The following is a 26,296-nucleotide window of genomic DNA, read 5'->3' as shown; positions in this document are numbered from 1 at the left end:
GTTACCTGTTTTGTAGTTAACGCTCAAGTGTGAATTATTTTGTCCAGATGTCGTCCAGGATTCATCGGTCAGCTGTGTCAGCACCAGGATCCCTGCCATCGATCACCGTGTCTTAACGGGGCCGCTTGCAAGAGCCACGTGGTCAATGGTATCCCGCAGTACAGCTGCGTTTGCCAGAGGGGGTTCAGAGGTATGCCCATCACAATTGGCACGGAGAAGAACGCTCTCGACTCTCAGCTCTCGGAGAGTCTGAACACACCTTTTAATTACAGGCCAAGACTGCTCGCTCATTGACGCCTGCGCCACGAATCCATGTGCCAATGGTGCCCGCTGTGCCAACTGGAATAACCACTACAACTGCTCCTGCCCACCTGGCTTCCAGGGAAAGAATTGCCGCAGCGACGTGGACGAGTGCCGCAAGCCCGGCGCTTGCCTCAACGCCGGCCTCTGCATCAACACCCACGGGTCCTTCCGCTGCCAGTGCCCGCCCAGTTACAACGGGCGCACATGCGAGTTATCCACCCAGCCGTGTGCCCCCTCGCAGTGCCTCAACGGCGGCACTTGTCGCCAGACCAGCGACCATTCCTACGCATGTGCATGCCTGCCAGGTAAGGTTAAAAACCGACACGTTATGGTAACAGGTGTATCTCAATAACTTGCAATGTCATGGAAAATATCATTTATGTCAGTATTCAGTAATTGCATTCAAAAAGTGCACCTCATGTATTGTATAGATTCACTGTTCACACAAATTGATTTATCGGCTGCTCGGAAAGTCACTGTGCATTTTTCTCATCATTTCATCTTTATAGTTGTCATTTTTATGTCCCGCCTCTATTCTATATTGAAACATGTCTGTTAAAAAAATATATATAAGTGCACAGTGACTTTAAGAACACTCTATAGCATACAGCTAACGAAACCGCAAATTCACCATCTCCAAAAATTACATTACATGAAAAACATTCATTTTTACCTTTGAATTCAAATGACTATTTCCATGGTCAATATTTGTAACGGCCACCAAAATATATCATTTTTGGCATCCTTCTATAAGGGTAGCAGCTACATTTGTACATTGCGATAAGTTTGGAGTATTGTCCCTTAAGTCAATAATTACTAACCCAGGTGCCAGAAATGATCCAGTTTAAGTTAAATCATTTATTTACTGCAAATAATCTTCGTTCATCTATTTATGCCAGCAACATATAGGGGTCTACTTTAGTAGAGGCTGGGAAACACTACTGGTAGAAAAGTCAAAGTTTTGAAAAAATGTCCATTCTGATAGAGAAAGGTGTCAAAGTTTGTGCTTCTTTTTTTATGTCAGAATTTGAGCATACGTAGGTTTAGTCGTGTTGCGCTGGTTTGATATCACACTATCTACGTAGCTGACGCCCCTATTACGATCCCGCCTGTACAAAGGCAAGCCAAATTGCGTCAAGCCTAATGGAGCCGTCCCACATGGGGGGGACGTGGCTTTGCACACATGCAAACCATCACTATCACAGAGCGTAGGCCCACTGTTTTCCCAAGACTGAAGATTTTTCCCAGGGCTGATGACGCACTTTTGAGCGCCACTGCTGGGATTTACTCTTGCGTCGCAGGTCAGCTCCCCGCCTGCTATTTATAGCCCCCGATGAGAAACGGTGTGGCGGCGGTTGTGAGAAGTCGGAGGCGGCCGCCCGCCCGCGCTCCCGCTCCACTAAGTCCACAACAGAAGGAATTTACTTTATGGACCTTCTGGCTTGCCACTGGGGAGCCGACAGGAAATGTCTCTTGCCAGAAAGGAAGTCATTGAAACTGAGAGATTATAAAACAAGCAAACACCCCGGGGAGCGCAAGCCTCCGAGGCAGCCATCGTGGCTGCTGCCGGCGTCGTGTGGGAACAGTCACGAGTGGATGTAAACAGTCAGACACCCTCTCAAACTTTTCACTGCCTCACGCCTCCCGTAGCGTGGAAAACGTGACTTGAGGTTATGAAATTGATTACGTTGTGAAACGGGGGGGGGGCGACCTAATGTGTTTGTTTGTCATAACCTTTTCTCTCCATCTGCTCCAGGCTTTGAGGGACACAACTGTGAGAATAATGTGGATGACTGCCCAGGCCACAAGTGTATGAATGGAGGGAAATGTGTGGATGGAGTCAACACATACAATTGCCAGTGCCCACCTGAATGGACAGGTACCTCATAGTTCAAGAAAGCGTTACTTGTGAGTCGTGTGAGCTAATAATACGCCTCATCACGGCAGGCCAGTACTGCGCTGAGGACGTCAATGAGTGTCTCATGCAGCCAAACGCCTGCCACAACGGGGGGACGTGCTTCAACACCATCGGGGGTCACACGTGCGTCTGCGTCAATGGCTGGACGGGCGACGACTGCAGCGAGAACATCGACGACTGCGCCATCGCCGTTTGCTTCAATGGGGCCACGTGCCACGATCGAGTCGCCTCCTTCTTCTGCGAGTGCCCGGTCGGAAAGACGGGTAAGCAAATGCGTCAGTTGGGTGCCCTTTGTGTGACCTTTGAGCAGGGGTGGGAAAACGTTGGTGCTCAAGAGTCACATTGAATTTTCAAAACGTGTAAGATGTGTAAAATAGTTTATTTTAATAATACAATAATAATTCAACATTTTTCATTTTATTATCATGAATTTCACTATAAAAAGAACAAATTATTTAATGCATTAGATTAAAAAAAAAGTATTAGGCCGACTTATTTTACAAATATTTGGATTTTAATACAGTGGTGCCTTGAGATATGGCATTTACATTGATTTCAATGCCAAAAGATGATTTCAGATATGAGTCTTTTAAGTTACGAGCGTGGTCACAGAACAGATTAAACTCGTATCTCAAGGTGTCACAGTATTTACAATAAACATAAATGAATACACTTTAATGAATGTGTTTAGTTGCAATATACTGTCATTAGCAACATGACAAGTGGCCGACATCTTTGGAATTTTCCCCAAAAAAACATGGAATGAGCACTTCAAACGCCTCCATAACAAATTCACACAAAAAAAACAATTGATGACTAAATTACATGACCTATTCTACTGCCCACACTGCTCATGAATAACGTTCAACTTGCTATTTAAATCGAGTGTTTTAAGGCAAGTGAAAAAGTTACTACAGTACGTCACGGTAATTTTAAGGGGCCGGCTTGGAAAACACTTCCAAATTTCGGTCCTTATGAGCTTAATGGTGGATATTTTTTAACTGAAACTTGTCAGCTAATCGGGGATGGGGTTTACCGAATAAAAGAGAAAAGGGAAGTTTCAATTGTCGCTGCGGGCATCTACGTGAGAACGCCAAAGATGTTGCAAAATGCGTCTTTTCTGGGTGAATACTTGCATTCCGTCCCGGTTTAGTACATTCCCTGAAACTTGTAGCAACTGCTAATATCACAAACGTCAAGCATCAATGAGTTTTCAGGCCATAATTGAACAACAAGAAGACGCAACTTGCTGCACAATACGTCTACACGCGTACATTGAATTGCTACGTCCTCGGTGCAAGTTAAATAAAAGAAGTGAAATTATTAGTCATCGATTTATTTTCTGTACCTCAGTAACATGCTTATCTGCTTCTTTCACCAACAAAGCACGAAACCCTCTTTGAAATAAAGTAAATAACATAATGGATCGCGTCCACTTCCTCCTCGCTGTTTTTTATAATCCAGTACTTTTTTTTTTTTACTTTTCGTGTACAGTGTCTTCTGTACTTCTTAAGTACTGTACATTTTTAAGTACAGTGCAATTGTATTTAACTTAAGTACAGTAAATGTGCTTTTTCTAACTAAAACCTTGGCCTCTTTTTCTGACTATTTTATTGTTGGTCATGATGGTGGGACCAGGAGACTGGAAGATTTTTTTTAAGTGGCACTTGGTATGAAAAGTTTAAGACTTGACTGGTTGGAAGAGCAGATTACAGTAATACATTATATAGTGTATGAATTGGCATTATTGGATCTTTCCATCTCCATTAGGTTTGCTGTGCCACCTGGAGGATGCCTGTGTCAGCAACCCCTGCAACGAGGGAGCCGTGTGCGACACCAACCCCCTCAACGGCCGTGCCATTTGCACCTGCCCTGCTGGCTTTGTGGGAGGCGCTTGTAACCAGGACATGGACGAATGCGGCATCGGTATGTCTGCTTCTCGTTTGTTGTCAATGGACTGTAAGCCATTACCGTACTGCAAGTCCCACGCCCTCTCTTCTCTCGGATTTTCTAAAATCCCCATTTTGTCTCACAGGTGCAAACCCATGCGAGCACTCTGGGAAGTGCGCCAACACCGTGGGCTCGTTCCAGTGTGAATGTGGCCGAGGATACGCAGGCCCACGTTGCGAGATCGACATCAACGAATGCCTGTCCATGCCTTGTCAGAACGACGCCACTTGCCTCGACCGCATCGGAGAGTTCACCTGCATCTGCATGCCAGGTACCAGGACCTTCTATACTGTATAGAATACGACCTTCCAAGAAGGAATTATCTCCACCGTTGCCATACGGACTGGCAGAGGGGCCTATTATGTAATAGAGTACCATTGCTGTCGGAGGCCGGGGGGGCACTTGCCTGTTCTCAGCGCACTGTACAGCCAGACAGAAAGGGTATTAGTGCGGACAAAGTGATGGTTTGGACTCTGGGTGACAAAACCAGAGTGAAACTCTCACGCACGGTCCTACATGAATCCTGGGGTTTTGGGAACTATACAAATTAGAGCTGGGAGTGGGCTCTATAGGACTGGATGTGAGAGAGGGCGAGCAGTTAGGGGGAGCGGTGTGCTGTGAATAGTAATGAGTCGTAGAGTGGTGGGAATGGAACGGAACAATAGGGCCCCTCTGTGTTCCACTTTGCACCCTCATATACACAGAGAGGGAAAGGAGGCCTTTTCCCAGAGCCTCCCACCCCCCGCCCCCACCCCCACCCCCATTTTTCTGCTTTCCAGAGACAGGCCCTTCTTCCTCACCTTCCTCATCGTCAGCCGGCCCGACAAAACTCATGTGGAGCCGCTGATTATTTTGGATTCCACACTAGCCGCTCCCCAGGCTTCCACACTCGGATTCACCTCAATAGAGGGAGCCCTTAGTAGGTTTGCTAACAACAAATGTGTAACATGCATCTAGTGAATGGGACACTGACCCGGGGTGCGGCGACGCTCCGCGGATAGTAACGTGCTAGGATTTCAGGTCAGCGGATCCTGCCGTTCAGTCTGGTCCCCCATGAGAAAAATAGAAAAGGTTTTCTCACAGAATTGTTTTCCCATGGTGGAGACCGTACACAAATACGTACACCCACGCAGAGCAATAGACAGTACTTGGAATGTGTGTGCTCACGTGCAAACTCTTGTCTTGTAGGCTACACGGGGACTTACTGTGAGACCGACATAGACGACTGTGAGAGCAACCCGTGTGTGAACGACGGCATCTGTCGGGACATGGTCAATGGCTTTACGTGCACCTGCCAACCTGGTAAGATGAGCGTTTGTCATCTTTTTAAATACGCAGGATTGAAGATTGTATTGAATTTGAATGCTGTGTCCACGCATACTGTGGTGTTTTGAGTAACATTTTTGCGGGCAACAAAACAGGAAAAGCTCAAAAGAGAAGTGCATGCAAGATCAACAGGTGGTTCTGTCTTCCCTAAACATAGAATATTAGCCAATCAGAAGCTTCAAGAAAGTTGTTTTTTTGGCCATCAGTTTTCATTTGACACTACTCCTCAATATTACACTTGAATATAGATATGAATTTGTGATCAAATCAAATTATATTTCTGGTATAACGAGTGGATAACAATACACATTGTAAAGACAAATAATGGCAAAGACCAAGTTTGGAAAATATTTCTCCAGGGCTCACTTTCCCAAAACGTAGGACTGTTTGCTTGTGAAAAAAGGCAGAGAAAAATATATACATAAAAAATATATATCCTTGTTTGTCTGCACATCACTTTGAATGTTGCCACAATCCGAGCCAGTGAGCCTGCAGTGTTTGGAATCTCCACTTATTATAAAAAAAAAAAAAAAAATAAAATAAATAAAATAAAATAAAACGTCTGCCTATCCTCTTGCCTGAACAAAGACACTATTGTGACCCCCAGACCCCTCCCCTTTGCAATTTAGAGGGGACAGCAGTCTCCATCAACCTGCCCTGGTTGTTTTTGGTTGTGCTGGTAAAAGGGGGAACAGCAGTCCTGCTAATGAGATTCTTTTCCAGTTTTGCAATTTACATCTGGGACAGACATCTCCCCCCCTCCCCCTCCCCATCTCGCTATTGAGGCAGTGGAGCTGATGTAGGAAAGGGGAGGAGGTGGTGAGGGGGGTTTACCCAAAAGAGAAAACAATCCCACTGTCTCCTCTGCTACCCCCCCCCCCCCCTCCATCAGCACCAACACACAGCCCATCCTCTCATTGTTAACCAACAGAGCAGCATGCTACCAAGGCAGCAATTCAACCCCCAATCTGGGCACTTCGCCCACCGATTTCAAAGCTGCGAAGTTTCTCAAGCCTTCACAGCAACAAAGTCTTATTAATATGGTCAGTATTTTAGATCATTAACAAATTCCAAAAGTTGGATGTAGCTCCTTTCCATGACCTTGAAACACCATCAAGGTCACATGATTTCCATCAGCGCCCAGATGTCGCATCCTTAACCAGTCTGTGCCAGACGTCGCTGACCACGCCGGAGACCTTTGCCCCCTGCCACAAAGAAGGGACAAAACCCCCCTCTGACCCGTCGCCTCTGTGTTTGACTGTCCCAGGCTTCACCGGCAGCATGTGTCAGATCGACATCGACGAGTGTGCCAGTACCCCCTGCCAGAACGGCGCCAAGTGCTACGACCGCCCCAACGGCTTCGAGTGCCGCTGTGCCGAAGGTAAGTTTGTCGGACGCTCGTACGCATTTCAAACGGGAGCCTTAACCAGTTGTTGTGGGTTTGTTTTTTTTTGGGGTGGGGGGTCATCCATACCTCCGCAAACTGACTTGAGGCCGCTAATCCCCCCTGAACCCCACCGCCCCTCTCAAGATCACAGGGTCATTGAGAATCAGTATTCGCCAAGAAAAGAACCTTGGTCATCACCCCGACATCTGTTCATTTGTTCATCTGTTCACCCCCCTCCACACACACACACAAACCACCGTATGGTGTCCGACTCTCACATTCCTCCACATGTATCCTACCTTGCGGTTTTATTAAGCCAAAAAATGCATCAGCTCCACAAGGATAGTGTTGGGAATCACAGCCACGTTTGTTAAGTGTGTGTTTTGATGTTCGGCGTTTCTTTGGGCCTTTGCCTATCAACGGGTCTGCTTCATTGTTTCAAATGCCAGCTGCTTGGTATTCCCTGTATTGGTACCCCCGTGTCCCCCCCTCCTCTGCATGGTGAAGTGGCTCTGTTTGACGTGCTGCGGCCCGCCATTGTTCCCTCCGCCGCCGAGAACAAAAGTGGGCCTGGGGGGCCTTATGCCCAACTCAGCAGCGCGCCGTACACACACCAAACAAACCAACTCTTGTCTGACACACAGACAACCTGTTGGCATGGAAACCAGGGAGATCACTACCCAAAGCCGCAAGGACCCCTTGTTTTGTAGAAAAATACAGCAAACGGAGAAAAGTTTGTTGTAGTTAAAAATTAAGCCGAAGAAGTGGACATTCATAAGGAATCTGAATATTGAGAAATAAAATAGTATTGGCGTAATTAGCAAGTCTGCCTCACAGTTCAGAGGTTCTGGATTCAAAACTTGCCTCTGGCCTTCCTGGTTGGCTTTTCTCCGGGTGCTTTGGCTTCTTCCCACATTCCTGCTAGCTTGACTGAAGAATTTAATTTAGGGGTGTCCAACTAATTCCAGAAGTCATGGAAAATTATCGCACGCAAATATTTCCGTATATTTTACAACTATTAAAAGTGAAGAAAAACTTACTGTAGATTTTATGCCACACAGTTTATTTGCTCTAATGGGTGGCCTAGGTTTCTTGAGTTTGAAACCTACTGTATGCTCGAAATTTTCCATAGCTGTAAGTCTTATTGTGAATGGTTGTTTGTCTACATGTGCCTTGTGCAATCGTAGTGTACGCTGCCTCCTGCCCATAGTCAGCTGGCATAAGCTCCAGCTCACTCATTACTTCCAATGAGGACAAGCATTCAAAAATGGATGGTTGAAGAGGCTGAGGTTAAGCCTTGTTAGGGATGGGCTAATAATACAGTGGAACCCCTATTTACAAACTTAATTTGTTCGTAAACGGGATTTGTACATTGGAAAAAAATAATAAAAGTCCCTATTTTAGTAAAAGTTTGTACACTTTGAACACAATATAAAGCTATGCAGTACTGACAGGGGGTGATTGATCAAAAATCTCTTCATTGAACAAGTTAACAGCAAGCCATCGACTTGGTCCAGAACTTTCTCTTGGTCTTTTCGAAGATACTTTGCTTCCTTGGCCGTGTCAGCAGCAACAAAAACGTCCCTTTTTTTCACAAGAGTGGCAATTGTGAGCTTGTTTCTTCCGTACTCCTCACAAATTGTCTTTGTTTTTTTCACAAGTCCACAGTGAGTCCTTCCTTCATAACATGCTCATCTGACATTTTTGTTTGTTTGGTCTGTGGTTCGTAAATTGAATAGTTCGAACATTTAGGCGTTCGTAAATCGAGGTTCCACTGTAGATTCCATCAATTGACTGTTGATCATGTTGAATAAATCTCGAACACACTAATAATCTGTTGTTGTCTCGTTAGGATATGAGGGTACGCTCTGCGAGAGCAACATCAACAACTGCCAGCCTGACCCGTGCCACCACGGCACCTGCGTGGACGGCATCGCCAGCTACACGTGCAACTGCGACGCCGGCTACACGGGCTACCGCTGCGAGAACCAGCTCAATGAGTGCCACAGCAACCCTTGCCAGAACGGAGGCAAGTGCGTGGACCTGGTCAACAAATACATCTGCCAGTGCCAGCACGGCACATCAGGTACGAGACTTGGAGCGAATGCTGACATAGCTAATACTGTATCTACTCGCAAAATATTGGCTGTTTGTTACATTTCCACATTTAAATCTGAAATAAATAAAATGTCCTATTTAGCTAAATACTGTTTCCATTATTTACAATCAAATATTTTAAGTTTTTGTTTGCTAGGTTGCTTGAAGTACATTGGAAGTACAGTACTATTATTTTACTATGATATTAAAATACTGTACTGTCTGTTATTAGTCAGTTTTCCAACTGATATGGAAGGTTTTGAAATATGCTTTCTGCTCAACATCTTGCATTATGTCATAATTGTGTGAAATCCCTTAAATTGTGAGAGGGGGGGAAAGCATTTCAAACTTTGCTATCGCAACAGGCACCAACTGTGAGATCAATTTTGACGATTGTGCCAGTAACCCGTGTGACTACGGCATATGCAAAGACGGCATCAACCGCTACGACTGCGTTTGCAAGCCTGGCTTCACCGGTAAGTCATTGGGAATGTGAACATTCACCAGGGTTGTCCAAAGTCCGCTGCTTGTTTTTTTTATGGCCTGCGGTGTATTCTAATTATGAAATAAAGAAATGACCTGTCTTAGAAGATTACAAGAAAACATTAAAATGTTAAAATGTATCGCACACTTTTTGTTTTCATTAAAAATGCAATTGTAAAAAATTCAATGTCACAAGACATCACATGTTGTATTTTTAAATTCTTTACATTCATTTACTTATTAACATTGAATAAAACATACAACTTTTTAAAACTAGAAAATTCCAAACAAATTTGGACTCTTACAGGATATCACACTAAAACTTTGCTTTGTTACCAAAAAACCAAGCTGAAATGTAGACTATTTTTTTGGTTTGTTTTTTTGCTTGCTTTCAATTCATTTAACTGCTTTGCACCTCCTTTGCTGTATGTTGCCCTCAATGGAAAAAATGTGGACAACCCTGATACATTTAAATTTCATTTGCAGAGCATTCTTGACACTCGCTATCTTGTCAGGTCCCAAGTGTAACGTGGAGATAGATGAGTGTGCGTCGACCCCCTGTCGCAACGGAGGCACGTGCGTGGACGAGGAGAACGGCTTCCACTGCCAGTGCCCGGAGGGTTTCAAGCCCCCGTACTGTTACTCGCAGGTGGATGAGTGCGGCAGCAGCCCCTGCGTCCATGGCGCATGCAGAGATGACATCAACGGGTATGCACGGGAGGAAGACTCATGCGACTTTGCCTTTTGGATTGTTTTGTGTTTGGCCAAACACTGATTGCTTTTGTGTCTTTGCAGTTACCGCTGTGATTGCGAGCCAGGCTGGGTGGGAAGGAACTGCGACCTGGACAGGAACGACTGTTTGCCGAGCCCCTGCCAGAACGCCGGCACCTGCATCGACCAACTCAACGGCTTCACCTGCAAGTGTCGTCAGGGCTTTAGAGGTAAGCCACGTGGTACACCTAACAGCAGAAATGGGCTTTAGACTATGGAGGAAATTAATCATGTAAAGCCATTAAATAATTGACAAAAAAAATAGATTTATTTGAAAGTGGAACCTTTATTGGTCTTTCTGAACAAAACAAAACAAAACAAAAATTGAAAAATCAGTTTGCCTATACAAAAATAATCACACTGACAACGTAGGGTCTTCAAAAACGTAACTATCGCATATGTTTCATTTGGCGTTTAATTTACAACCAATTAATTGTTCCTCTGATAGGTAACCTCTGCCAGGTGAACGTCAACGAGTGTGCGTCCAGTCCCTGCCTGAATAAGGGCACATGTGTCGACGGCGTGGCCAGCTTCACCTGTCTGTGCGAGCTTCCCTACAGCGGACCCACGTGCGCCGAAGTGCTCACCCCGTGCTCCCCGAACCCTTGCGCGAATCAGGCCGTCTGCACCCACACCCCAGACTACCTGGGCTACCAGTGCAACTGCCAGCCCGGTTGGCAAGGTGGGCACCTCGGAGGGATCTGACGGGAAGCGTTCGTATCCGTAGAATGTGACCTAAACTTGACTTGGTTTTTTTCTGCAGGGCAACTGTGTAACAGAGACGTGAACGAATGCCTCTCCAGCCCGTGCAAGAACCGCGGAACCTGCTCCAACACACTCGGGTCTTTTGCGTGCTCCTGCAGGCCCGGCTTCACTGGGCCCACCTGTGACACGGACATCAACGACTGCTCCCCAAGTGAGTGGCCGCAAGAATGTGAATGTGCGTGTTGTCAATGGCAAATCTTTCATTCTCTCCCTTTACCCACAAAGATCCATGCCTAAGCGGAGGCTCCTGTACGGACAGCGTCAACTCCTTCCACTGCAACTGTCTGCCGGGCTTCACCGGGCCCCGCTGTGCTCTGGAGATCAACGAATGTCAGAGTTTGCCCTGCAAGAACGGCGGCACGTGCACAGACTTCGTCAACTCCTACACGTGCACCTGCAGGCCCGGCTTCACTGGCATCCACTGCGAAACCAACATACCGGATTGCACGGAAAGGTGGGTGGGTTTGAGACCCCTATTGAGCTCCAACAAGAGATGTCTCAAAACGTCTACCATTAGAAAGATACAAGGAATGGAATGAAATGGAGTGAAGACTTCCACCAAGACTGAATCATCCTAATTTGGATCAGATTCAGCATTCTGGTTATCATTTGGGGTCACATCGAGGCTCAACAGCAAATTTTGTTGCTCATTGATGGAGGAAAAATGCATTATTGTATTGACACTTAATCTTACGTTTATTATTGCTATTGGAGTTTGTCATTGTGCGGAACCGTTGTCTATCATACGAAGAGCTGTTTCTAAAATGTTGTCCCTCTGCTAAAACAGTACAAACACCTCCTACTATAATACTATGCACTTCTGCTAAACTAAACTTTATCAGCAGTGATAAAAATAATAATTATTTTTTGTTCATCTATTGATGCTAGTGATGCATCATGACACGCAAAATAATTAAATACTCTTCCACTAAATGGTAGAAGGTACGGTTAACCTATCCACCCATTGCCATTCATACAACAGAATAATAAGTACATTTATGAATAAATTTAAACGAGATCATTATTTCAATATATACTGTTTACTTTTTGTTACATTTTCATTTGCTTTTTTGCAGTAAAATTTTATTTTTTATCGTAGAACATTCCTTTGCTCTATAAAGGTTGAGATTAATTGAATTACATCGTGCAGGTGTACCTAATGAAATGTTTGGTGCATGTAAAGTGACTTAATATGTGACTAACTAACTCATTTCCATGTCCGCAGCTCGTGCTTCAACGGAGGGACGTGCACAGATAGGATCAACGGCTACTCGTGTACGTGCCGCTCAGGCTTCACTGGCTCCCACTGCCAGTACGAGGTCAACGAGTGCGACTCGCAGCCTTGCCTCAACGGGGGTCTCTGTCAAGATGCACTGGAGTCATTCCGCTGCACCTGCCCCAAAGGCTACGCCGGCACACGTTGTCAGGTACACATAAAAAAAAAAAAAACAGTTCTAATCAAAGCCGAAAGTCTTGAGTGTTAATATAAACCAACTGTTGCTGTTATTCTGCGCTCCTAGACACAAGTTGACTGGTGCAGGCGCTACTCTCCCTGCCAGAATGGAGGACGATGTCATCAAAAAGACTCGTCCTACATCTGTGATTGCGCTCACGGCTGGTCTGGACGTTACTGCGACATTCCCAGGGTCTCCTGTGAGACGGCTGCTCGCCAAAGAGGTATACTTTTCCTTTTTCTACTCCTCCTCCCGTTTGCCACGCAGCAGAGTCGCTCACGGCTCCTTCTCTTGTCACCAGGACTCCAGACAGACGAGCTTTGCCACCACGGCGGTCACTGCGTCAATACGGGCAACACGCACTACTGCAAGTGTCCCAGCGACTACACTGGCAGCTACTGCGAGAGCCAAGTGGACCACTGCGAAGACAAACCCTGCCGCAATGGCGCCACCTGCAGGGGTTACGTTGGAGGATATCAGTGTGATGTGAGTTCACACTGATGAAACATTGTTGGACCACTCCTGCCTGCCAAGCATTTACTTGGTCCTGTTTTGTCTGTTGAATTCATTTTATTTTTCTTATTTTGTATCCATTAAATAATTAGTAAATGGATTTATTGTAGATAATAAAATTAAAGGACATAATCGATTAAAATTGTATGTATGAATTTGACATTTTTTTATTTATTTTATTAAATAATTGGTTAATTCATCATTTGAAAAGTTATAATCAATAGTTTAAAAAGAATGAATTAGAATCAAGTAATATTCATTTTTGTTGTTTTTGTGACTTTCGACTTGTCCAATCAGGAGTTGCCACAGCAGGTCACTTGAATAAATTGTTTCAGATTTATTTATTTTTTTATCTGTTTAAATACGCCGGCTTCACTTCTTGACACAAGCCAGCCCTTTTAATTTTTTATTTTTTTTATATATATAAATATATATACTGTATTTTTACATACAGTACAAATGTCCTCTTCACCACACCTATATCTATCCGTCCATTTTAAAAATCAAATGTGGCCCTTGAGCATAAAAGTTTACCCAGCCCATACGATATCCCCATCTAATAATCCTGTTTTTCCTTTGCATGTCCTTACAGTGTATGCCAGGCTTCACTGGTCAGAACTGCGAGCTGGAGATCAATGAGTGTCAGTCTCATCCTTGCCAGAACGGAGGCACGTGCATCGACCTCGTCGGACATTACATCTGCTCCTGTCCTCCAGGCACACTGGGTATGCACGCGCAAGGACAACACAAAGCTTGCCTAAAAAGTCCTCAGTTTACGTTGGCCATTATACTACTTCTGACTGTGAATGTACACCCCCAATTCCAATGAAGTTGGGACGTTGTGTTAAACATAAATAAAAAGAGAATACAATGATTTGCAAATCATGTTCAACCTATATTTAATTGAATACATTACAAAGACAATATATTTAATATTCAAACTGGTAAACGTTATTGTTTTTAGCAAATAATCATTAACTTAACTAAAAAGCTGGGACAGGGTCATGTTTCCCACCTTTTTACATCACCTTTTCTTATCACAACATTCAATAAACGTTTGGGAACTGAGGACACTAATTGTTGAAGCTTTGTAGGTGGAATTCTTTCCAATTCTTGCTTGATTTACAGCTTCAGCTGTTCAACAGTCCGGGGTCTCCGTTGTCGTATTTTACGCTTCATAATGCGCCACACATTTTCAATGGGAGACAGGTCTGGACAGCAGGCAGGCCAGTCTAGTACCCGCACTCTTTTACTATGAACCCACGCTGTTGTAACACATGCAGAATGTGGTTTGGCATTGTCTTGCTGAAATAAGCAGGGGCGTCCATGAAAAAGATGTTGCTTGGATGGCAGCATATGTTTCTCCAAAACCTAGATGTACCTTTAAGCATTAATGGTGCCTTCACAGATGTGTAAGTTACCCATGCTATTGACACTAACACAGCCCCATACCATCACAGATGCTGGCTTTTAAACTTTGCGTCCATAACAGTCCGGATGGTTCTTTTCCCCTTTACACTTAGGGATGTAGCGCCAAACTGTATTTACTGACATTGGTTTTCTGAAGTGTTCCTGAGCCCATGTGGTGGTATCCTTTACACATTGATGTCGGTTTTTGATGCAGTGCCGCCTGAGTGATCGACGGTCACGGGCATTCAATGTTGGTTTTCGGCCTTGCCGCCTACATGCAGTGATTTCTCCAGATTCTCTGAACCTTTTGATGATATTATGGACCGTAGATGATGAAATCCCTAAATTCCTTGTAATTGTATGTTGAGGAACTTTGTCCTTAAACTGTTCGACTTTTTTCTCACGCACTTGTTCACAAAGAGGTGAACCTCGCCCCATCTTTGCTTGTGAATGACTGAGCAATTGAGGGAAGCTCCTTTTATACCCAATCATGGCACCCACCTGTTCCCAATTAGCCTGTTCACCTGTGGGATGTTCCAAATAGGTGTTTGATGAGCATTCCTCAACTTTCTCAGTCTTTTTTGCCACCTGTCCCAGCTTTTTTGGAACGTCTTTCAGCCACAAAATTCTAACTGAATGATTATTTGCTGGCACGGTGGCCGACTGGTTAGAGCGTTAACCTCACAGTTCTGAGGACCCGGGTTCAATCCCCGGCCCCGCCTGTGTGGAGTTTGCATGTTCTCCCCGTGCCTGCGTGGGTTTTCTCCGGGCACTCCGGTTTCCTCCCACATCCCAAAAACATGCATTAATTGGAGACTCTAAAATTGCCCGTAGGTGTGACTGTGAGTGCGAATGGTTGTTTGTTTGTATGTGCCCTGCGATTGGCTGGCAACCAGTTCAGGGTGTACCCCGCCTCCTGCCCGATGACAGCTGGGATAGGCTCCAGCACGCCCGCGACCCTAGTGAGGAGAAGCGGCTCAGAAAATGGATGGATGGATGGATGATTATTTGCTAAAAACAATCAAGTTTATCAGTTTGAACATTAAATATCTTGTCTTTGTAGTGTATTCAATTAAATATAGGTTGAATATGTCAAATCATTGTATTCTGTTTTCATTTATGTTTAACACAACATCCCAACTTCATTGGAATTGGAGTTGTATTAATAACTCTAACTCGCCAACAATCATCTCACACAAGGTGTCCTCTGCGAGATCAACGAAGACGACTGCGCTCCACCTATGAGACTTCGCAGCGCTCCCCCCAAGTGCCTCAACAACGGCACCTGCATTGACCGAGTGGGAGGGTACCGCTGCAACTGTCCTCCCGGGTTTACTGGCGAGCGGTGCGAGGGGGACATCAACGAGTGTCTCTCCAACCCCTGCAGCCCCTCCAACAGCTTGGACTGCATCCAGATGCCCAACGACTACCAGTGTGTCTGCAAGGCCGGCTTCACAGGTTAGATCCTGCTTCGTCTCTCCTAACTGTAACGGTCGAGGCAGATGGCTGCCTTACATCCTCTCAATTAATCCAAAAAAAAAATATATATATATATATATATCTATATTAAAAAAAAATCATTCATACAGTTTGTCAAATCTTACCATAATACAGTCAGTGCAATCCACCATAAATATTGATTGAAATGGGGAGCAATGACGTTGAAAATTAGTGTTTGTTTCTGACACTTTGGGATCATTAAACAGATCTGATCATTGCTATTCCTGTTAACGAACATAAGGCAAGGGTTAAGTGAACTTCCAATGGGAATGCAAAAGAACCAAGTTCCATTTCTCTTTGCCTTTTCCTGGTAGTCCATTTTAAGAGGACAGAGTACAGCTTGTGTCATCCAGAATTGAGGTTTTAAAGCTTTGTCGGAGGTCTGCGCTCGTGACTGATCTTTGTGTGTGTGTGTCTTTATTCTATGTTTTAGGTCGAAGGTGCCAAAACAGGTTCAGTGCATGTGAGTCTCAGCCTTGTCAAAACGGAGGAGCATGCTCTGCATCCGGTTCTGTTGTTGGCTACACATGCACATGTCAGCTTGTAAGTCTTGGTACATTGGTTTGATTATCCTAAATATAAAAACAGTGAACCCAAACTGTTCGCGGGTAATAGGGGCCGAGCCCTGCCACAAATAGCGAAATGCTGCAAATAATTCATGGCCCCCCAAAGGGGGTTCGTAATTGTGTATAGATGTCACAATATGGTAGCAAAGGATCATAAAGCATCAACACCATCCAATCAGGAACCCATGGCATATGCACAACCTTTGTTCAGTAGTTCAATTACTCAACACAAATAAACATCAATAGTATTACCTAGCATACTAGCCTAAATAACATTCTAACACAAACTGACATGACATCACACATGTGCAAACAAATATGCACACTAGCACTTTACAGTCAATCAACTCATCTTTTTGAATTTGCACACAATAATAAATGTTAGGGACTACTGTACAGATAAATTGTCATGGCTTAAGTAGACTTCACAGCAAATTTGTGAATGTCAAACCGCGAATATGCAAAGGTTTACCGTATGTCTTAATTTATATTTTGTTATACTGTCTGTCTTGTCTGTAGTACCAGAGTGACTCAGCAACCAGACACAAATTCCTCATGTGTTTTGACATACTTGGCCAGTAAATATGATTCCAATTCTCATCCGCAGGGTTACACGGGGCCCATTTGCGAGAGAAGCATGTCCTGCCGCGAGCTGTCTTGCTACAACGGCGGAAGCTGCACTCTCACCACACGGGGGGCGCGCTGCACCTGCCTGCCCGGTTACGGCGGGCCGCAATGCGCCCACCGCAGCAACGAGGGCTGCGCTTCGCAGCCATGTCGCAACGGCGGCCTGTGCACTGAGGAGACCGCCTTCCCGTTCTTCCACTGCCAGTGTCCCAGCAGCTGGACGGGCAAACGGTGCGAGCAAGCCGGCCGAGTCAACGAGATCCCGGCCCTGTCGTGCCCGCTGGCTGACTGCCACGGCAAGTCCAACGACAGCGTGTGCGACAAGGAGTGCAGCACGTTGGCTTGCCGCTGGGACGGCGGCGACTGTTCTTTGGCGGTCAACCCCTGGGCCCGGTGTTCGGACTCTCGCTGCTGGCGGGTCTTCAACAACAGCCAGTGCGACGAGTCGTGCAACAATGCAGACTGTCTGTATGACAACTTTGACTGCAAAACCAAGGAGAAAGTTTGCAAGTGAGTTTTTGTTTGAGCCAAAGCCAAATTGATTTGGTTTTGATCGTGATCCAGATCAACATTTTCAACATGGGAACAGATGTAAACACATATGGTATGATCTAAGGGCAAATTCATCAACTTCTCATCCTGTTCTACAAAATGTTTCTTGGTGCTTGGTGGATTTAACTCTAAAATGTGGCAACAGATTTTGAGTTTAACTTCATAATGAGCCACCATCAAATGAATCATTATCTGAACTTATTTGAAGAAATTTGGATGCAATTAGGGAATTAATTTTGGTTAAATTTAGAGTTTAACTTTCGGATCCAAATGTCTGGGTCCAGATCAGATTTACAGCATAATCCTGAGGATCTGATCACATTTTGTTTGAAATTTGATTTGTGTCTTTGGTATGACCTAAGAACAAATGAATTGAATTTTGATCATAATCTGCATCTGGATAATTTTTCCATGTGGATTTTACTTTAAAATTTCAATTAAGGCCTTAAGCCTTAGGCCGAATTACTCCATTTTTGACTGCATCCAAATTTCTGGATCCAAATCAAAAGTGAACAGATTCGGTCTATTTGAGATCTATTTAACTGTGTTCTTTAGCCGCAATTTGATTCTGAATTCTTAAAAAAAAAAATTATACATTTGCTGTGTATATTCAAGATAGCCTGATTAACTTTGATCCATAGATACTAATTGACGATCATGATTGAGATCTGGATGCAAATGTACAGATCTGGATCAAATTTAGAACACAGAACATGCCCCTTTCTTACTGAGGGAGAATGATGTCAATCTTCTTTTTGTGGTTCCTTCAGTCCCATCTATGAGACCTACTGTATCGACCACTATGCCGACGGCCTGTGCGACCAAGGCTGCAACACGGAGGAGTGCGGCTGGGATGGCCTGGACTGCGCTCAAAAGGTTCCTGAAGACATCGTGGACGGTGCCTTGGTTTTGGTGGTGCTGCTGCCTCCGGATGAGCTTCTCCGCACCAGCACCGCCTTCCTGCTCAAGCTGAGCGCCATCCTTCACACCACGCTGCGCTTCCGGCTGGACCACAACGGCGAGGCTATGATCCGGCCCTACACCCGGCGGGAGGCCCGCCTCAAGCGGGAGCTGCAGCCTCAGCAGGAGATCATTGGGTCAGTCGCACACGCAGATGGAGAATAGTTGGGAGATGTTTTAGAGCAATACTCAATGGATTCAAATTCAAAATTAAAATTAAATAAATATAAAGTTCAAAGAAAAATGTTACTTAAATCAAAGTTTAAAAACAAACAGTTCTTAAAGGTTAAATGCAAATGTATTGTACAAAAAAACTAAAAGGCATTGGTGCTTTGAGATATGAGTAACTCTGCCAATGATTTTTTGAGACGCGAGCCATGTGTTCATCAAAAATCGACTTCAAGCTGTTTACTGACACTCCCAGTTGAAGTTTACTGTATTTAAAACCACCACATAGCTTAGCCTTTTAATCAGCTACTTTAATGCTAACACTAGATTTATGTTGCAGCTCTTTTCCCCTTTAATCAGCGGGTTAAACACAAACGGTGGAGCAACACATGTAGACAGACAATATAACAGTACTTGGTCATATTCTTTAACCTTTGTGGACAACAAATAATATTAGTACCATACTGATGAGTTGGAAGGAGTTAGACAGCTCAATGAACAGTATGTCTTTCTCTCTATCTTATACTGCCCCCACGTGCCCAAAGGGGGCACCAGAGAGACATGTGACAAAATATTTGTAATAATATTTAATAATTCTATTTAATTATGTCATTACTGTATTACAATAACTTTTGTTGGGTTTTTTTGTGCGGGGAGGCGGAGGGGGCGGGGTGCTGGAACGGATTCGTGGCATTTCCATTCAATTAATGGGGAAAAGATTATTTGAGATACGGGTTTTTGAGTTAGATTTAAATTTGTATCTCAAGGCACCACTATACAGCGGAGCTGTATTTAGACAGTGAGTCTTTCATGTCACTAGTGGTACTTTGAGAATCACCATTTTAGAGAATTGAGATCACTAACATCAGTCTCTCCTTTGACTCCGACAGCTCCATAGTGTACCTGGAAATAGACAACCGCTTGTGTACCAACGACTGCTTCCCATCGGCCGAGAGCGCCGCGGACTACCTCGGAGCCTTGTCGGCCGTCGAAATGCTCCGTTTCCCGTACCCCCTCAAAGAAGTCCGCGGTGGGTAGAGGCGCACTTGAGTAGCACAGCAGGAACCACGAGCAACATATCTGCAATCACTTTCTTGTCTGTGTCTGCGCAGGAGAAAAGATTGTGGACATAGTGGACCCTATTCCTCAATGGGCCAAGCTGATGCTGGTGAGCATAGCCTCGCTTTTCCTGCTGGTCATCATGGTGTTCGGCATGCTGATTTCCCGGAGAAAGCGTGAGCACAGCACCCTGTGGTTCCCCGAGGGCTTCTTCCTCAAGAAGGATCCCAGCAGCAACAAGAACCGCAGGGAGCCAGTGGGCCAGGATGCTCTCGGAATGAAGTAAGTTCCGAGGAATCAAGGAATATTTGCAAGTATTTCATCGGGTCCTCGGTATACGATGGTACGTAAAGTTCGGACTCTAAGAAGCCATCGTTTCTTTAACACAAAAATGGAATCAGCACTATATCTGCTCCGTGGAAACAATTACCGGACGTTAGGCCTGGGACACACACAAGGATTTTTCAAATCTTAAAAGATTTTTTTTTTATCTGTGACACACCCCATAAAGATTGAAAAAAAATCAGGCATTTAACAGTTTTGGTTAAATTGTGTTTAGTGTGCTCAGATACACAGAATACCACGCACACAAAGTTTCTGTTCTGCCTCTAATCTCAAAATCCCGCGTGTTCAAACGTGAGCTCAGAAAACCGAAGAAGAAGAGACGCTTCCGCCTTTGCGCCGCTCTTTGCCAGGTGCTTCCGAAGGTTGCCGGAGCCGATAGTCTTGTAAAATGGCGACGTCCGCAAAAAAACGACTTGCTTTGGAAAATACATCTTGCTGTCTGGGAAACCCACTTTTATACAAAAATACGTCGTCTAAATAGTCAACGAGGATAGGCTCTTGCTCACCTGTGACATTAATAAGAACAAGGGCTGTAGGTTCTTTTGGTCCTATTTTTTATATTCTTCCGTATTATCAACAGACATATGCCCAAAACTGTTGAAGAGTCTCTGCTTGGAGATCACAACGACCAGTGGATAGACACCGAATGCCCAGAGCCCAAAAGACTGAAGGTCAGTCCGTGCTACATCCACACACACACACAAGCACAGTGGTTAAATCGTGACATTGACCGCTCTGCCGTTTTTGTTTTTTTTTAAGATGGAGGAACCAAGCATGCCGTCAGACGGCGAGGATGCCGTGGACTGCCGGCAATGGACGCAGCATCACCTGGCGGCGGCAGACATCCGCGTGCCGCCCACCATGGCGCTCACGCCGCCGCAAGGGGAGTTTGAAAGCGACTGCATGGATGTTAACGTCCGAGGACCAGGTTGGTAGTGAGAACGGATCTGATTTTGAAAACTATATTTATTTAAACACCTATAAATATTGTACATACCAATACAGGGTGTTCCAAAAAAAATTCTATTATGCCATTAAATTATCTTAAATTCAATGTTATTTTCTTTAATTTAACTCATTAGACGTTTATCTACGTTCATGTAGGCCTAAATCAAAATGAAACGTTAATGGCCAGTCAAAGAGAGAATCATTTTTGGGACACCCTCAAATGTTTCACACACTGGACATGCTGGTTGTATAATAATTAATCATCATATGTCACTCTGTCAATAATCTACTTCCCAATTTGCCGTCATTGTACAAAAATAATTGGAGTCTACTATTTTTTGCTTGCTATGTATACCAGCATCCAACATCTTTATCTAGCTAATCAAATTTTTGTAATCTAATCTAACCCTCTATCTAACTATTGTTTTACTAGACGGTTTCACTCCACTGATGCTGGCGTCGTTCTGCGGAGGCGGCCTGGAGCCCGAGATTCCCGAGGAGGAGGAGAGCGAGGAGTGCTCGGCCAACATCATCTCCGACCTCATCTACCAGGGCGCGTCGCTCGCCGCCCAAACGGATCGCACGGGCGAGACGGCGCTCCACCTGGCTGCCCGCTACGCCCGCGCCGACGCCGCCAAGAGGCTCCTGGACGCTGGGGCGGACGCCAACGCTCAGGACAACACCGGACGGTCGCCCCTGCACGCCGCCGTGGCTGCAGACGCGCAGGGAGTGTTCCAGGTACACATCAAAATGAACGCACATCTGTAAAAATGTAATATTATTAATGCGAGAAAAGGACCAAAGATGTAACCCCCATCTTTCTCTTCTGGTAGATCCTGATCCGAAACAGGGCCACAGATCTTGACTCGCGCATGTACGACGGCTCCACTGCGCTCATCCTGGCCGCCCGGCTGGCGGTGGAGGGAATGGTGGAGGAACTCATCACTTGCCACGCAGATGTCAATGCAGTGGATGAGCTGGGTAAGCAGCTGCTGCTTTTCTTATCATCATGCTATCCAAATTGAACCCGTCACCTTTCATATGGCCTGCAAAAAACACAGGCCCTTTAGAGCAGGGGTGTCCAAATCATTTTTATAGTAAGCCACATTGTAGTTTTTTTTTTTTTTTTTTGTTCAGTGGTGGCATCAAGCCACAAGATGGCAACAGTCAGTCCAGAACTGTACGAACCATGACACAAGTATTGGTATTATGTAGGGGGCGGGGGGATTAGGTGCAAAGGGCAGAAAAAGGACTAAAACATATATTAAAAACTAATAGTTATTCTAAATTTAACAACAATCATTCATACATTTTATTCATAATATATTTTTTCTTAAAAATTCTTTCCAAATTTACAATTACATGTAAAAAAAAAAAAACAAATTGAAATTGACTAAATGAATGCAATTTTTTGAACATATAATACATCAGAATCAGCTTTATTGGCCAAGTATGACACACATTTGCCACTCTAGTACAACAAACAGCCACTATGACAAAATATACATTTAGGACATAAAGACCAGGGGTATGCAGAGTCATTGGTAGTACATAGGATAATAGTGCATTTCCTGAAGCGTATAATACAAGTTTATTTTATGCAGTAAATTCACTACATGCAGAGTGAATAATGTCATGATTTTATGTTCTCATAATTTTAATGATTATACTCAGAGCTCAAGACATTTGCATATTATATAAGAAACAATCAAAATGATTTTTTATACAGAAATTTGGTAGGGATTGGCCTTCTAGAAAGAAGACTTAAGAATGATATACTGTTGTACCATAGTCAATATTTTGGAAATGCTTTCAAATATTTCTTTTTTTTTTTTTCATTTGTTGTATTAAGGATCGTGATTTATCTTCACTATAGTGACTAGCAGGCCGTCAAAGGCAACCATTAAGTTGATGCAGGATTGAAATGAGTTGTACTCACCTACATGTTGAGTAGCAAATGTTGAATGGAGTTTGCGTTGCCCGTCAGGTAAATCTGGTTTGCACTGGGCTGCGGCTGTTAACAATGTGGACGCGACTGTTGCCTTGCTCAAGAACGGCGCAAACAAAGACATGCAAGATCTTAAGGTACGGCCTCCGCTTGTTCTCGTGTTCTATCAGCTGTGTTTCTAAACTTCTGCGTGCGTGTCGGTGTGTTGTTCAGGAGGAGACGCCTCTATTCCTCGCGGCTCGCGAGGGAAGCTGTGAGGCCGTCAAAGTTCTGCTGGCTCACTTTGCCAACCGGGAGATTACGGACCACATGGATAGGCTGCCCAGGGACATTGCGCAGGAGCGCATGCACCACGACATCGTGCAGCTCCTGGACGAGTACAACACCGTGCGAAGCCCCCAGGGCCACGGCGGGCCTGGACTTCACCTCTCCAGCGGGCACACCCTGTCGCCCCTCATGTGCCCGCCCAGCGCCTTCCTGCCCAGCCTGAAGACCACCCCGCAGGGCAAGAAGAACCGTCGGCCGGGGGCTAAGGGCTCCGGCCTCGGAGGTCAGCACCCCGGTGGTCTGAAGGACTCTGTCAAGGCCCGCAACAAGAAGCTGACCTTGGACATGCAGAGCGCCTTGCTGGAGAGCTCGGTCACCCTCTCCCCGGTGGACTCGCTGGACTCGCCTCACGGTGGCGCTAGCAACGCCGGCTACATCACCAACCCGACGTCCCCGGTGGCCATGCCGTCGCCTGGGCTCTTCCACTCGTCCATGTCGGTCCCGGGCACGCCCATGGTGCACGCCGGCATGCTGGACGGCGGCGGCCCCTTCGCCGTGTCTCTGGCGCAGCTCAACGACCTGGGCAACGGAGGCATGTCCCTGCAGGGCCGCGTCTCCATGGCGTCCGACGTCAGCCACGGCTACGTGCTGAGCTCGTCGGGGCAGATGGGGCTAAACATGGGCCTGGTGAGCCCGGTCAGCGTGCCGTTCGACTGGCAGAGCCGAGTGTCCGCCTCCCAGTGCGGTCAGCAGGTGGTGAACCTGGTGCAGAGTGGCCCAGTGACGGTCATGCACCCGCAGCAGCAGAGCATGCTGATGCACCAGCAGCAGATGTACCGTGGCGCAATGTTGCAACCCACGCCCGTCACCTCCACGCCCAGCGTCAGCCCGGTCAAGCTGCCCTCCATCACTGAGCAGCAGATCATGAGCCACTCCTTGAGCGGCCAGCAGAATATGGCCCGCATGGCCTCCTCCACGCCGCCCACACCGCAAACCTCGCAACCCCCGCCGCCTTTCTTCCAGCAGCCTCCTCCTCAGGCCCCGCCGGGCGTCGCCGTCGCCCCGCCCGCTCAACCCGCGGCCCCCCAGCCCGGCTCCACGGAAGATTATCCCACCCCGCCCTCGCAGCACAGCTACACGTCGGCGCTCGACGCCACGCCCAAGCATTACCTGCACCTGCCCACCGAGCACCCCTACCTGACCCCCTCGCCCGAGTCGCCCGAGCCCTGGTCCAGCCCCTCCCCTCAGTGCGTGTCCGACTGGTCAGACTCCACGCCTAGCCCTGCCGTCGCCGGCTCCGCCCAAACCCAAATTCCTAAAAACCCAGAGGCCAACAAAAAGATGCAGGTGTTTTCTTGAAGATGCAGTTTATGTGTCAGCCTGTTTCCAAGATTTTTTATTGGATTTGGATTGACTTGTTGTTTATGCCGAGGACCGCCCACCCGCGTGCGATGTTTGCGGACGTCTTGTGAGACACAGTAAAAGGGAAACGTGTGTTGTCTGAAAAACCAGCAGACAATTTAATGAAGTAATTCTGTCACAGATGGACTTTATTATGAATTTAAAAAATTAAAAAAAATGTATATGAAGAAAACCAAGTCTTTTATTTGAAAAGACTTATGGGTACTCTCCTGAAAACTAACCAACATTTAAAAGTAGATAAAAGCTGAAGGGAATTCATTTATTTTTATTTATTGTTTGTATTTTTTGTAGGTATTTTCACACTCCTTTTTGTCCTAGTTTCACGCGAGGGAAAAAAAAAAAGTGCCACTTCTTGCCTAATTTAATTTATCCTTCAGGCCTGCTCATCACCTTTCCTGGTATTTATTCAGGCCCGTTCAAATGTTACGTGGAGATTTGCTCTGCCAGCGTGGTGACGTGTCCCAATTGGATTCAATTGTGCTTTCTCTTTAGAGTATTAAGAATGTAGATGAGTGTGTCTCAAGCACTTCAAGTGGTGACTGGCCAAATGAACCACACAATGGATATTTATGTGACAGGAGTGGAATTGAAAGCACATCTATTTTTTTAATGATGGCCTTTAAAAAAACTAAAAAATCTTCCACCTCTGATTTTTTTTTTTTTTTTTAGTTTTTCTTGTCATCATTTTAAATGACAGTTTCAACTTGTTTTGCCTTTAAAATCAGCCTGTCACTGCCTTTTTTTAAGACTGTATTTTGTTTGTATCCTTGTTTCATTGTTTAATACATGCATTCCTTTTTCTAGTTTCACCTCACATTTACTAAAATATGCTCACCAGCTGCTATTTTTTTTTTCTCCATCATTCCTCACGGCAAATTTCAATATTTTTAATGCCGTTTATTGAGCATCTACCGTGGTGGACGTGCATTCTTAGAGTGTTGCAAGAGACTGAAGGAAGGAACGCTACCGTGTAGTGCTGCACCTTTTAGCTTTTGACACTTTCCAAGGATGGATGACGCGCTCGCAAAGCCAAGCGCTTTATTCCCATCAGCCTTGAGATTTGATTTAAAATTTAAAATGACCATTCTATATTCATCGTACCATGGTGTGAACACGAGTGGCATGCCACGTCTGTAGAAACTACTACTTCTACTACTACTAGTCTTTCTTTATTGTTGTGTCCAGTTCATGTTTGTTCACAAGTTCCACTCTGACTCAACATAAAACTGTTGTTGTTTTTGTTTGATTCTTTTTCGGGGTTTTATAAATATATATATTATGTAACTTACCTGCCAGTTTTCCCTTCCAGGTCGCACTGAGTGTTTGTACATTTCAACTTTTTGACGTTTTCTGTATGTACATACAGTATGTTTGTTCCCGGGTAGATCTTTTGCTTGAAAAGTCTTATGTTTCTAAAATGATTGTTATGTACTAAAAAAGACAAAAATAAAATATACTTCATTTAGCATAAGTGGGAGTGTTGGACTCTTATTTTTTCACGTCTTGATTTAATTGTTAATGCTTCTCATCTCCCCTTCAATGTGTCTGTTAAAATTG

General features: G+C 45.1%; 1 protein-coding gene across 1 annotated transcript in view; it reads left to right on the top strand.

The window, feature by feature from the left end:
* notch3 (notch receptor 3) overlaps nt 1-26,210 on the top strand; it is a 35,185-nt gene extending 8,975 nt beyond the window's left edge. Inside the window, exons 3-33 of the mRNA XM_061748836.1 lie at nt 48-190; nt 273-608; nt 2,060-2,182; nt 2,251-2,484; nt 3,992-4,147; nt 4,257-4,442; nt 5,360-5,473; nt 6,765-6,878; nt 8,737-8,970; nt 9,347-9,457; nt 9,980-10,172; nt 10,260-10,405; nt 10,684-10,917; nt 10,999-11,151; nt 11,226-11,454; nt 12,226-12,427; nt 12,521-12,677; nt 12,756-12,940; nt 13,560-13,692; nt 15,578-15,835; nt 16,311-16,420; nt 17,051-17,580; nt 18,393-18,719; nt 19,641-19,780; nt 19,863-20,091; nt 20,735-20,825; nt 20,914-21,082; nt 21,536-21,840; nt 21,936-22,083; nt 23,090-23,187; nt 23,264-26,210. Coding sequence (XP_061604820.1) covers nt 48-190; nt 273-608; nt 2,060-2,182; nt 2,251-2,484; nt 3,992-4,147; nt 4,257-4,442; nt 5,360-5,473; nt 6,765-6,878; nt 8,737-8,970; nt 9,347-9,457; nt 9,980-10,172; nt 10,260-10,405; nt 10,684-10,917; nt 10,999-11,151; nt 11,226-11,454; nt 12,226-12,427; nt 12,521-12,677; nt 12,756-12,940; nt 13,560-13,692; nt 15,578-15,835; nt 16,311-16,420; nt 17,051-17,580; nt 18,393-18,719; nt 19,641-19,780; nt 19,863-20,091; nt 20,735-20,825; nt 20,914-21,082; nt 21,536-21,840; nt 21,936-22,083; nt 23,090-23,187; nt 23,264-24,676 — 7,201 coding nt within the window. The 3' untranslated portion in view covers nt 24,677-26,210. The remainder of the gene's footprint in view (nt 1-47; nt 191-272; nt 609-2,059; nt 2,183-2,250; nt 2,485-3,991; nt 4,148-4,256; nt 4,443-5,359; nt 5,474-6,764; nt 6,879-8,736; nt 8,971-9,346; nt 9,458-9,979; nt 10,173-10,259; nt 10,406-10,683; nt 10,918-10,998; nt 11,152-11,225; nt 11,455-12,225; nt 12,428-12,520; nt 12,678-12,755; nt 12,941-13,559; nt 13,693-15,577; nt 15,836-16,310; nt 16,421-17,050; nt 17,581-18,392; nt 18,720-19,640; nt 19,781-19,862; nt 20,092-20,734; nt 20,826-20,913; nt 21,083-21,535; nt 21,841-21,935; nt 22,084-23,089; nt 23,188-23,263) is intronic.
* Nucleotides 26,211-26,296: the final 86 nt, after the last annotated feature.

The sequence above is a fragment of the Phyllopteryx taeniolatus genome, chromosome 16 (assembly GCF_024500385.1).
Source record: "Phyllopteryx taeniolatus isolate TA_2022b chromosome 16, UOR_Ptae_1.2, whole genome shotgun sequence".
Taxonomy (NCBI): Eukaryota; Metazoa; Chordata; class Actinopteri; order Syngnathiformes; family Syngnathidae; genus Phyllopteryx; species Phyllopteryx taeniolatus.
This window is presented reverse-complemented; position numbering and strand designations above follow the sequence as displayed.